Below are 14,266 nucleotides of genomic sequence, written 5' to 3'. Positions count from 1 at the left end.
CAGAAAATGCTGTAACAGTTCTGATGGCTATCGTATCTATCAAGAATAATTTTACAACTTTCCAACCATTTCAGACTTCATAATTTAAGTATATGTTTAGAAATACTTCTCTAAATGTGACACAGCTAGTACAGTAAGCACCTTTATGCATTCCTAACATCAGAAAGTAGAAAAAAGAAAATCATTATAAACTATGAAAAATGAGGCAGCATATGTGGAGAATTAGCCTGGTTATGGCAAACATTAAATTTTATTCTCAAGAAAACATTTTTGCTTTTATTTTTAATGCATTCCAAAGCACAAAGACAGTGTATGTGAACATTTCCTCCTCCATTTTCACAAGTATATTACAAATATGCATGGCATAGTACATGTCTGGATAGCAATAGAGATATTAAGAAAATAGACACTATCTAAATCCTATTAGGAATAAGAAGGCACCACTGATTTGAGGTTGTGTCCAGACATCACCCAGTCCATTTTATTCTCATTTCCAGCTTTCAAGCCAACATTTTTTTTCTAATTAACCTATTCAGACCACTTCTATTCTGGTTTTCTCACCACAAACAACACGCATTCATAGTAGTATTTCATCATGGAGAGTTCATTCACAGTGTAAGTTGACAGTACAGATTCTTTCTCCACCTGAAAAAAAAGCAGCAGTTTTCAAAACATCCTCTCTACAGGAACTATACAAATTTCTCTTAATAAAAAAGAAATTGCTATATACTTACTAGATTTCAAGGCCCATCTATACGCTTTTTAAAAAAGGAGGAAAGCAAATAATATGCAACACACAAACATTTAATTCTCCTAGAAGTTATTAGTATATGCCACTATGTTGAACTAAATTTAAGGTAAATGTTTATTCAAAGGAGTTTGTCTGGTTTATACCAGGTACTACTCATTGCAAACTACAGCATCTTCTTACCTCTATGTGGAATCCATATTGCAGTATAACATTTTTTATATCCTCGTAGCTTAATTCTATAGAAAGTTCATTTCCCAAGTTTTCAAAGTGGTAAAGGAGAGGACCTAGAGTACAAAGATACAATGGAAATGGCTATTAAAAAGACAAAAATGTTTTAAAAATCAAAAACACATACTGAAAGTGCAAAGAATGCTTACATCCAGACTCACATACTCAAATACAGACAAAAGAACGTACTTCTATCACTCGAATATGATTTTTATACCAAATTTCAGAATCAATGCAAAATGAAAACAAATTAGTTCAGCTGCTTATTCAACAATGAAGTCTCATTTCCTACCAGGTTGTGTTTTCTGTATCCTAAAGTTTCTTCAGTCTAGCATCACTGCCGTCTCTACAGAACAGAAGGCAGGAGACGCTGTGGTCTACTCAGGAGCTCTGCTTGCATTCTGTGACTGGCCAGGACTGGTGTAGTGACTGACTGACCAGTGACTGGCCGGTTTCTGCTATGCAAAATGTTTAACTCCTGAGTTTTGTCTGCCATTCCTTCACCATGGGAGACTTAATTTAAACTCTCTCTCCTTTTGAGCCAAGGCATACATAAATCTCATTCCCAAAACTTCTGTTTAGAAGCACAGTACAGATTAGACAACAGATTAAGAAAAAAATGCAAGGATGTATTTACACAGAACAAGTTCTATTCTCTTAGAAAAATAGCAAAAAAGAATACAGGACACTACATTTGTCAAATAACAAATGTTTGATGCACGAATGCAAAACCTGCAACTGGGAAGATTTACTCCTCTATTTAAAAACCACATTGTACTGACATGATTGTAATTAGCAAACATCTGGTCATACTCTGAACACATCTGAGCTGATTTCCAAGCCCTAGATGTTTCTAGCTCTACAGAGTTTTCAGCACTGACACATTCATCCTGACAACTCTTTTCAAGTACTATAGCTGCCTGTTATGTGATCAGACGTAAGTCAGGGCTAGCAGGAAGAGAAGTTGGTCACACTTGCCTACATTTATCCATATTCCTCCAGGCTTTAGTATTTTCCATATAGTATCGATGTAATCAATAACGTTATGTGCTGTATCTATGAAAAAGCAAGTCGCTATGCAGTCCCACGTATCTGCGTAAAAAGAGCAAATTATACAGGGATTAGTTTCTACGTTTCTACCCCTGTAAAAGTTAATCATTTAACCCCAGTATTTGTTTATATACTCAGCATTACCTTCAACTAACAACAAATGAAGGCTCTTCATTTCATTTACAACTAAATAAAATATTTCGGTTTATGTTAACAAAAGTTATGCTTGGGTTCGTGTGACCTCTGTGTGTATATATATGTGTGTGTGTATATACACATACACACTCTAAAATATTATACCTATTTATTAATGCATTTTATAAAATTGTTCACACACATTATATAAAGTGAGATAAATTTATATTATTTACTGTAAAACGTAAATATGATAACACATTTTATATAAATGAAGGCCCAAGGGTGCTATTACTCACCTGTCCTATGAACTTCATTATCACAACTGTTAGAAATTCAACTGCAAAAATACCCAGTGATTTTCGGCCTCCCTAGTTAATATCTGGAACAGTCTGTACACTAAAGTGTACTTTCACAAACCACATAGCTTTAAAACATTTTATTCAGTATCTGAATACTTCTCCAGCCGTTTTTTGCTAGTGAATTTAACAAGCAGGATCTCCAAAGTCTACCTTTTAAAGCATGAGTCTCCCTGTTTTTCTCTAAACATGTATCCTTGAAATTGCAAGTTTTAAAGTTCTGTAAATAAAAAAATTAGAAATCTCAATTTACGCCAGTATCAGATGTTCTAACGTAAGATAGAACCTTCAGAAAATTAAGCAACTATAAGGAAGGCTCCTACAAGAAAATATCTGGAAGTCTAGATGCACAATAAAGGGCAGATCAATAGCTATATAATCCTAGTAAAAAATTGCTATGTCTAATAGGGACAGAAAGGTGGAAACAGAAAACAGATGTCTGAAGTGATAATCCAATACTGTGTAAGGAAAAAATAGTGACTTCTAAATAGGCATACATCAGAATATTAGACTACCTATAAGAACTGGGTGTTTAACCTTGATCAAATCCTAAATATGTAATTGGTAGAGTAGGTACTGAAGAGAGTCTTTTGCAGATTAATTCAACATTAGATTAATCATAAAACATTACTTCATAGGTGCAATGAGGACAGCACAACTAACCTGATATCACAAGAAAAAATGAGGTTATTTGTATTGACAGAAGTCTCAATCTTTGATAATTATCATCCCCATAATGTGCCTCAAATATTTACTATTGACAGTCAATAAGTATATATTTGTTTAATTTATAATTTACTGCTACTGAAATAGTTTGCTTTTACAACAGGAAATGAATCAACAAAAAATATATTTCTATTTTTTACACTAAAGAAAAGAAGTGACTAGTTACATTGTTCCCTTTGTAACATCACTTTTTTAAATCAAGTAAACCTTTCCATAATACTACTATGCTGTCTTATTCTGAAAGAGACTACTGCAACAAAGATCCGTTAGGCAAGGAGGTGTCAGTATTTTTTTTACAACTAAGAAAAAAGCTGATTTGGAATAAGAAGGTCTTGCTACAGTTAGTACTTTTTGCTCAATGCTTGTAGATACAGTTCCCTTCTATTTCTAATCATTAACTGTCCCATAACAAATACTCTGAAGATAGTTACATGGATAGCCTAGAAGTTTACATTTACTCACTGCACTCAGAATAAATTTCTTGAAAATCCCCTGCTGTCATAGAGAAGTTTGAACCAGAAGGAAGACTGTGAGGATCAACATCAGGGAAATAAATTGGCCGTATCTGATCAGCAGATCTTCTGTTATTGCTAAACTGATGAATCCAGGGATAAAGCTTACATGAGTTAATTTCAGAGCATCTGCAAAATACAGAAATCAGCACAATTCAGTTTCAGCTAATTGCTTACCTATTATCTAAAAATGTAGGAGTCAAAGACTTTCACCAACTTCCATTGTCTTGTTGATAAAGTTCTTGCAAAAGCTACACGTTTTCTAAAGGGCTTTTATCTAGTTCCTAACACTTCAGACTGCCCATCTATTTATGAACTGATGAAAAAAACAATTTTACTCTGACACACAAATTTCACCACAAAATAACTCCTTTTTTAATTTTAGGATTTTCTTTTCCCACTTTTTACCATTTTCCCAGACTTATTTTTCCAGTGAAAAGAAAATGCACAAGATCCTTTTGTAAGATTAATGAAATTTGTGATTTAGTATAGTCAGTAAAGCTAAGAAGCTAAGCCTTTCTGGGTCATATTTCTTCTATTTTAAAAAAAAAAAAAAAAAAAAAAAAAAAAAAAAAAAAAAAAAAAAAAAAAAAAAAAAGAAAATTAGTAACATTAGTTCCATGAATTTTATTTGAAACATTTGTTCTCATTCTAGACTTTTCTGTCTTTTCTGAACCATTATGATAGGGATTTTGAAGCACAGCAGAACAAAAGCATTTTTCAGATCCTAACTGAAAGGAAGCTTTTAGATTTCAGAAAATAAATAAATCCCATTTTGCAAAGCGTAGTAGTTTTGCACTAGATGTCATTTTAAGTTAGTAACATCTGCAGTGTTGCAATTTTGCTAAGTAAACATGTCTTTGTAAAATAAAATTTGTGGGTTGATGTGACCAACTAAGTCGACTCTTATTTTAAAAAGTGATAAAAAATAGCATTGAAGTATAAAAAGCAGCTTTTCCCACAGTCCTATAAAATCAGTTTGTAATGAAAGAAAATGGCTTCATTTTTTAAGAGACAACAGAGGACACATCTGTCCCATAGAACACGTATCATCAAACACTTCATAAACTGCAAGCAATCTACCAGGTTATAGAAAGTGCACTCTTTTGGCTGGTGGATAGAAAACACCTGTGGTAAAGTCTTTGAAATAACATTTTCTACCTTCTTCATTCCATATTTATATTTCATCAGTTAAAAAAATACAAAAATAACCTGTATTAGAGCAGCAGTATACTGCACTCATCAACTGTCTCCATATGTAATGAATAAATATCAGATATATGCAGTCAGACAAGGAAAAAAAGCAAGGAAAAAGCCCTGATAACATGGGCATCATTTGCTTCAAGAAAGGCATTTCTATTTTGGTTAAAAAAGAAAAACAAACCAGAACAAAAACAAAACAAACCAACCAAAAAACACCACTACCACAACACCACCACCACCCCCCCCAAAAAAAAAACCATATTGGCCAAAAGTTGCATGTTAACCATTCTAGCATTCTCCATATGCTCCCAGTCAATTTGTATTATCCTCAGAACATTTTTCTTTAACAATTAAAATTTGCCCAAAAGCAAGGTAAAGAAAATAAGAGATCTGAGTAGATTAGAAAGGGGTTTTTTTCTGAGCTATAAGGGAACACACACCTCCCTGTATTTTTTTTTCCCCAGCACAAAGTATATTCATGTAGACTGTCGAACATTTCCAAAAGGAATTCCCAATTTAATATAAAAGACCAATCCCTCTCCATATTCAAGCTTGAAAACCTCCCTTTCCAGCTTCAGTAATTTATACTTTAACACTAAGTACTGCGGTCCTTTACAATTCCATCCTTCCAATAAAAGATGTATGATGTAAGTTATATTATAAAAACATAACATCTTTAACCAGGTGTGACACACTTCACTTTCTTCCATAGCAGCAGGGCATTTACTGTTCAACACTGAGTTGAAAAGGCGGTTCTGGAAAAGATGGGTAGGTCAACTCTTGCTTCTGCCCACTGATTTAAAGATAAAATGCTTAACTGTTTTCATCCTAAGACATTCATGGACATGCAACAAATACAATTAAGCAGCCGGCTCGAAGTGTCAAGTTTTATCTAAAATTACATTCTTTCCAGAAAGCAAAGGTTAGCCAATTATTAGCATGAATTCTACTGGTATTAACGTTTTTTTAAACCAACCCTACTCTGACTTGGGTACAAAGTGATTTTATACTACTTCAACTGAACTTTCTCAAATATTCCTAAGTGGGACTACTGCTACTGAAGGGCTGTTGGACCGAGGCTACTGACCCTATGCTCTGTATCTCCAGCTGCAGGGAACAGCAAGTAAGTAACCAGCTGCTCCTGCCTCTTCCACACAGATACCACCCTAGTGTTGTTTCCCCTCCTGTCAGATGTCAAAGGGAAGTAACTGTGTCCTGTGGCTCCAGACTGTCTGAAAATTTTGGTATGCTTTCCAGAGGTAGGAAAACAGATTATGCTTTTCACAGTTTTTGCTCTTCCAAAACATGTAAGAAATGAAGTGTGTCTGTACATCACCAATGATCACCTCTGCTGTCATGATACCCAAAACTCATCTAAACACTAGAAAAATATATCAGCAACAAGAACCTTACCCATACAAGAAAACAATTTCCCATACAAGGACTGCAGCAGCATTGGAGCCATTGTAGCTTAACTACTCCGGGGTCACTTTATTTTCAAATTAGAGCTTCCTCAATGGAATAATGCACTCTGATTTCAAATACTTACAGTGACCACAGTTACACCCTGACGCACTCTACACAACATGGTATGCAACTTTATCGATGGTAACAAAAGTTCACAATTTAAGAGAATTAAGTTTTTTTACATGCATAAAAATCAGCAGATACCACATTGTATACAGAAGACTTAAGTCACTGTACCACATCTAGGAGCCCACAGCAGTAGTTGGCTTGACACTCAGTATAGTACTTTGTCTTCCTAAAAATAAACTAAGGTCAGAGAAAGAAGGTAGATCCAAACTGTAAGCACGTTAGTAAAATCCTCATGCTTTTATCAACTGAAAACAAAAATTAAAGACTGTAGTTAAAAACTAATTTGCAAAATCCTTCTTCTTTCCACTCTTCCTTAACTGGTATCTTCAGCTCCTATTAATCATCACTGTTTCTTCCAGTTCCAGGAAGGCAAACATGTCCATTTCAGAAGGCTAACTGGGAACAGCCACTTAAGACTAAAATGAAAGATCCCAGAAGTCCCTAAAACCTTCTTAACAGACATCCCAAGCCCACAATTAGATCTGGCAGAAAGGAGTGCTTGGACTTCAACTGAACTGATGAAATTCAGAGTTAGGTTAGCAGTATTCTCTTCCATGCTAACAAGGAAACTTGTAACTGGTAACTTGCCCAGCAAAGATGAAGATTACAGCAGCTGAGCAGCACTCCATTTTGCTGTGTAAAATCTAATACTGTTACAAAGTCTAATGCATATACACCTCTTTGCTAAGTATCTTATATAAATAGGAAACACCACATGAGCATTAGATGCTAAGAATGATTACTATCGTAACCTAAGCATGGATCTTCAAGAGAATTCCACATATAGGCCAAAGACTCATTATTTAAGGAAGACAAAAAACATGTCAGAGGTAATTGATTAGGGGTTAAGTTAACTTTCAGATTTGAACCACTATGACAGCTGATCAGTGCTCCCAAAGATAGGAAATGAATACTTTTATGCTGCTTTGAGTAATTTCAAAAGTTCCAAAGAGCGTAAGACCCAGCAGGGCTGTATAGCTGAGGACGAGAAGAACGTGACCTCCTTTCAGTAGCTGTAAGGCATTAGATCAGCCCAACTGTAATATGCAATTTCACCACCAGATGAGTCATTTAAGAATAATGTAAGAAAAAGAACAAATAAACCTCTAGCAAATATCTATTTTCATCACATTGACCACTACTGTTTTAAGCAGACACGCAGCAGCCATAATAAACAGTGTTTTCCCCTTCTTGTTTTTGAACAGTAAGCTGTAACAGATTTAAGATCATCACAGTCCACTGTGGACAATCAGTCTACAAACAGGGCTCCAAAACATCATGGAAATATAGAATACAAGCCAATAGTTTAGGTGTTTTCAGCAAAGGTGTATCATTTCAGATTGAAGAACGAGTGAACTGGCAAATTCTGTCTCTCTGAACTTAGCACCAACTCCGCCAAAAAACAAACCACCACCCCAGACCTCTTTCATACTCGCCCACCCATAGTCTTCCCACCCTCTTTAAGAACAGTTGCATTTGCTGCCTCTTTCCTAACAAGTTTAATACCAAATACAGAAATGTCACTATAAATTAAACCTATAAAGTTAAATTTACTACATTCAAATCTAGTACCTCAGTGTAACTGTAGAACTATTAACTATATTATTTTAGCTGTTACTCAGTGACAGGACTTGCTTAAGGAGTGGTTCAGTGTGCTTTGGTGGTTTTCACGCCAAAACAGTGCCTAAAATTTTAGTATGGAATTAACACTTTCTTTAACAGGTTTCCTCTGTTACTAATCACCACCACTAAGTACCATGCACATATTAACTAGACCATATTTGACATTGGTGGTAGGTGTGCATTTTACAGAAACAGATGTGAAATAAATCATAAAAGCTATTCAAGATTATGCAGCAAATCTGTGGTACAATCTAGAGATTTTAAGTCTCATAACTTAAAAGCCATGCTTCCTGCTATAATTTTAATGACTCAGATACAATGCTTCCCTCCCCCATTTATCCCACTGATTTTTTTTTCATTAAAACATTTTAAAGAGTGGTTATGTGTGTCCTCTGTTAGGATTTACAAATCTATTATTGTGCGGTTTATTTATTCAAGTTTTTCTCATTTATAATTTTGCCTCCCTAGGTTTCAGTCAGCAAGTAAAACATAAGCTATGTACCTGTTGAGTACAAAGTTAGAAGAAAAGAGCATAAAGAGGCTCCATTCATTTCCTTGGCAAGCATAACCGAGCATAGCTATTTCCCACGCCAATCTACCTAGCCCAGCACCAGGTACCAGGATATTAACTTTGGAGAAATCCCTGCAACAGAACAAAAATAATAGTTAAGTCTTTATCTGATACCTCTTAACAAAACTTACAGAGGGCTGGTCAAACATTTTTTCCCCCATATACGTAGATACTATAATGTATTTCCTGTATAACTTTACTTTTTAAATGCAAACTGAGCCAGTTCTGATCAGATTGGTTAATTGTACAGTCAAAATAATTCACAGAAAAACACTCAAAAGAACATATACAATCCTCATTCAGAATACAGATCATAATTACAAAACAGATTTTTTTTCCTGAAAACTTTTACAATTATCAAGCTAAAAATCTCTTAAGTGAATTGAAGAAAGAACATTATCATATAGCACCATTTATTTTTCTGTGAGGTGCACTGATAACTAGTAAATATTCTAGAAATCTTCTTAGTTACATTGCATGAAAAATAAACAAGTATTTTGACATCAGAAACATAGAGCAAACAAAACTTCCATAAGCCTATGAGCAGTTCAGACTGTAAAAACCTTAGTTACCTTCTCAGCAACTTGTGGGTTTTAAATATGCTGTTCACTGATTGCACTCAAGCACATTAAGTGACATAAGATTTCCTAAATCAAGGTACACTGCAGCTCTCTAACCCTTCACTTCCCATAAGAAGGCATCAAGTTGAAGAAGACATCCAGCATGTGCGTTTAATGAGATATCTAGAAAAACCTCTCCCATCTTCCAAGTTCAGCAACTAATAAATAGAAGAACGAAGAATCTCAAAATTTTCTACTCTTTCAGGCAGAAAAGGCAATATATACATATTCTAACCATTAGACTTCTATCACAACCCAATCAAACCTTCACTCATAAAACAAAAAACATTCCCATGCCAAACTGAAAAGATACTTCATCTAAAAAGAATGAATTTTTCACTTTCCAGTCGTGAACAAGACTTCGTAATTTCATATACCAAAAAGCCACGTGTGAACAGTCAGACTACCATCCCTTTTGCCTGTCACCTTCAAAGACAAAACACACATGTACCAATTTATATGCAACTAAATGAAGGAAGCTACAATCAGCACTTCCAAACCTATGATGAAAGAAAGCAAAATGCAAAGCCTTTGACTATATAAAAAAATCAGGATGCCGAAAAGGGTTCAAAAGAGTTAGTATGCTACATAAGCATGAAGGTGAGCGAGAGAGTTATGTAAATTCTGAAAAGTAGTACAATTCTGAAGACTATTACCCAAAAACAAAAGAAAGCATTATTCTTTTCTGAAGGCCACACAAACTAACAAAGCAGTTAACAGTGCCTTTTGGTTAGTGGCTTAATCGTGTAATTAGTGAAGCCTTCCAAATGGAAAATCAAAGTTCTTCTCATTCCTGATTTTCATTTCCATTCCATTATACTTTCAGATTCTTCGTTTTCTGATTAACAAGAAGCAGGAAATCAAGACTTTGCTACTACTTAAGAGCACTCCTGTGAAGCAACAGTTCTCCTTACCTCGCCTCTCTTCTACAAGGAAAGCCAGAAGAAAGCTAGCCAGAAAGTCTTACTGAAAAAAAGACAGATTAATTCAGGGAAGAACTACTTGCTCAAGAAGAAATTTTTGAAAATAGGGACCCAGAAGGAGGAGGAGGAAGAAGAAAATCCACTTTTTGGGAGAAGCTAGAAAAACCTCCATCTTACAGCTTTTTCTATTCGTAGTGGTGTATCTATTCACTGTTATTTCAAATGTATTTTTAACCTAATCTATTTCTTAATTTCCTTACAATTTATTTGTGAAATATTTAGACTAGCTCTACACAGATTTTTGCACCCCCATGCGGACACTTCTACAATGAGTGGGTTGAAAAGCCTTACACCACTTCCAAGATTATCATACATTGATTAGAAAAGACACTTTTCTTAAAACAACTTATTAACAAGGAGCTATGCAGGTGTAATCACATTTTGAAATCTGCACCTTTATTCATCCTAAAACAAGATAAAGCCTCTAACAGGCAAGTGAGTTGATTTTGAATTGCTTGTAATTGTCTTGTATCTTTTTATTCACAATATAAAGCTTTTGTATCTCTGAACAAATTTTCCCAATTCTCTCTTACAAAATAGTTGATTTTAACTGCACTTTTCTTTGCACCTTTATTAAGGCATTCAAGTCTGTCTGGAAACTTGTTAGCCATTTAACTTTTATCTATATTCTTCATATTAGTTGCTAGGGACTAGTGCTGGCCACCAGTATCATTTCAGCACACAGAGCACAGCTAATAAAATACAATATAATCAAATCTGAGTCCACTAACATTGACACTAGCCTCCCAAAATGGTTCAAGAGCTTTTTTTTATAATCTATAATCAGACAAATTAGACATGTGGCAAACTTACTGTATAAAAAATAGTGACTGTTGATGGTGTCCTGCTATCAAAAAACATGCTCAAACACCACCTTTTTCAAGACTTAAAAGGAATTGTTACTGACAAACTCTTGATGAATTTCAAAAAAATTAAGGCATGGAACCAGTGGTAGTTAGAGCACTCCAATGCATTATATTATGCTAATTTTTTAATCATTAGAACAGCTAAAATTAATTGCACAGAAACGGCTTTTTTAATGGCTGAACAGTCATAAGATAATTTAGGAGGCTAGAAAAACCTGCTTTCCTTTGGTGGCCATGTAATTGCAGCAGTAGCAAAGACAATTAAAAAAAATACCAAACTGTGATAACCGATAATAACCCAAGGTTACCCACAGTGAAACTAGCCTTGGACTAGTCAGCAGCAGCAGGATTTCTATGGCATAGATCTAGCATTGGTTAGGAAAATAAATGGGTATCCAACAAGTACCCATTAAAAAAACTGAGGGGCAATATGGAAGAAACATTGACCTATTAACCAGACAGGTGTGGGGAGAGGAGGCTGGCCAAAGAGCAGGGAAAAGGGCTGCATGGTACTGTTTGGCTCAACTACTGAAACTGCAGCAGTCTCTTAAAAAGACAGGGGAGAAATATAAAAAACAACTAAAATCTGTCATGGCATTATTGTTCTGCATTTTGCATTGTGACCTATTTTCACCTTTTAGAAGTTTAATTCTATTAATAAAGATTTTAACTTGGTGTCCTTTTTTTAAGGGAAAAATTATACATATAGAGGCTTCTTATTTTATGCCTATTGTGCTTTAACAAAAAAAAATGATGGTGCTGAAAGGGTAAACCGAAGTTCAGCAACAGAAAAGTTAGTGTGTGATCAAACACAAACCTCATTTTCATAAACTGAACACTGCAATTCAATGTTAGCTAATGATAGTAAGCGATAAGAAATATACAGCCCATACACAGAAGATCAGTGGAAATATCAGCATAGAATCACAGTCAGACTCCTTACTTCCTGATGTCTTACCTCTAATGTTTGTAAATTTAGATAGTGAACAGATCCAATTCTCAGTATAGTATTTTTCATTATTTTTCTGTAATCACATTCTCAGAGGTTTTTTTTTTTTAAAGACAACTACTTTTCAAATAAAATAATGAAGGTAGCTAAAAAGCGCAATCATTTGAAGAGCAATTCTTCTCCAAACTGAGCAGCTGAGGTTTATATACTTCTGTGTATATAAGACCTGCAAAGCCTTCAGTGGACTGCAATAATACCTAAGATATAGTTTCCTCTTAAATCCAAAGTTTAGGCTAAACACAATTTTTGACGAGCTTAAAAACCCTGAAGGACAGATATATTTTATATAGAGTTAAATAAAATTCATATAAAGCAGAAATTTTATCATCACTATAAATGCGACTGAGCGCATGCAAGAAGTATAGCCAAGCTCGGCCTTAGGATAATAAGCTATATTTTCCAAATAAAAAGGAAACTAAGCACTGGTGACTTCTTTTGGGCTGTCCTGCTAGTACCTTGGAAAATGCAATCAATTGCTGGACAGCATGATATTTATATTGCAAGTTATAGGTGGTTCCAGAGGCCAAGTTAATGAATAAAAAAAAAACTTTGGAGAAAATACCTAAGTTTACCATTCTTGGCCATGGAAAGATAATTAACTAAAAGGTTAACTATTTCTTTGGTTCCTTTTGGACAAGAAGCTGATGATCTTTACATCCTTTCACATAAGTAGGAAGGGTAACACTAGAAGTGAAAGAAAATAAAGATGACAAAAGAAAAGGGGAATTAGAAAAAGAAAATGCACTGGTATGCTTATTTAGATTTTCAACTTAATATTTCCCCATAAAAATGCTTTAACAAACACATTCCATCAAGAAATAAAAATGCCTCTATGTTTTACTATTTTCTCCTACAGAAAGTAGCAATCGTGGTTCATTCAGATCCAAGAAATTCAAATGGCTTCATCGAAAGGTAGACAATATTATAAAGACCCTGTGAGCTAAAACACAACTAAATTCCAACATGAATAATGCAGGAAATCTATCAGTTCTTCAGGAAGACTTTATCGCATGGGACGTCACTTAAAACTGCTTTGTTGATCCTGCTAACAGATGCCATGTTAACGTGCTGAGCAGAAAGAAGGAATTATTTCTGAAGAGGAGTGGGAGGCAGAAACAGCTTTTTCCATTTTATTTTTAGATTACAGTCTTGTCAAAAGACTGGACTGAAACACAAGATAAGAGTAGCACCTACTCACAAGACTGTTCCAATTTACAGCTGCTTTCAACCCTTGCTGTTATCCCTTCTGCTTCCCAGAAGAGCAAGCATATATATAGAGCACTTCACTTCCCTTCCTCCTCTTTGCATTACCAACTGAACCAATACAGGCCAATCTTGCAAAGAGCAGCAACAACACATGACGTGCATGCATGAAGCGAAACATACTTGAATAGTTTCAAAAATTTGAACTCCTTTTTCACATTATTCCAATGCATGGGATCAATAATGTTAAAAAATGTTAACTAGAAACTGAACATACAATTCCACTGAAGCCATTAAAAAGTAAAAGGTGACTCGTACCGACAGTTTTAAATTTAAAGTATTTACTTCCCCATCTTTTTCAATGCAAAATAGACCTTAGACAAAGCTGTTTTCATCAGCCAGTGCAAACAATACACGTTTTCTCTAGCACTTCCATCTCATCATCTCAGGAGATTTCAGTCCTCTGTGCTACAAAAGGGAACTCTGAAGAAACGCGAAGCTGCACTCTGAGGTTCCATCTACAGGTTGTCTTCCCACAGGAGTGGCCAGAGCCAGTCCTCTCCAGAGGAAACGGACTTTGCACCCACTATACACAACAGCCAGAACAACTTCAGTACGGTTCAAGCCCTGTCCATCCCTTCAAACTGAAACAACTGCTCCCCTCCAAAACTGTGAAAAAGGAACCAGACTTGACCAGCCAGCCTGCCCTGCCAGGGAAGTTCCTTCTTGCACAAGCGTGAGGTGGCACTGCCAGTTAAGCCTGATAATACACAAAGAGAACAGGCCTTTCTGAATGACTCTGCTTCCTGCCTCAAAGAGATAAATACACCT

General features: G+C 35.2%; 1 protein-coding gene across 2 annotated transcripts in view; it reads right to left on the bottom strand.

Annotated features, from left to right (window-relative positions):
* Positions 1 to 454: 454 nt before the first annotated feature.
* The window catches only part of LOC103920372 (chromosome unknown open reading frame, human C9orf41), a 19,351-nt gene continuing 5,539 nt past the window's right edge, over positions 455 to 14,266 (bottom strand). For both annotated transcript variants that reach the window (XM_009328086.1, XM_009328087.1), the window contains 5 exons: positions 8,686 to 8,826; positions 3,712 to 3,890; positions 1,958 to 2,071; positions 932 to 1,035; positions 455 to 645 (listed from right to left, as the gene is read on the bottom strand). In XM_009328086.1, coding sequence (XP_009326361.1) covers positions 544 to 645; positions 932 to 1,035; positions 1,958 to 2,071; positions 3,712 to 3,890; positions 8,686 to 8,826 — 640 coding nt within the window. In that variant the 3' untranslated portion in view covers positions 455 to 543. The remainder of the gene's footprint in view (positions 646 to 931; positions 1,036 to 1,957; positions 2,072 to 3,711; positions 3,891 to 8,685; positions 8,827 to 14,266) is intronic.

The sequence above is a fragment of the Pygoscelis adeliae genome, unplaced genomic scaffold, assembly GCF_000699105.1.
Source record: "Pygoscelis adeliae isolate BGI_AS28 unplaced genomic scaffold, ASM69910v1 Scaffold45, whole genome shotgun sequence".
Taxonomy (NCBI): Eukaryota; Metazoa; Chordata; class Aves; order Sphenisciformes; family Spheniscidae; genus Pygoscelis; species Pygoscelis adeliae.
This window is presented reverse-complemented; position numbering and strand designations above follow the sequence as displayed.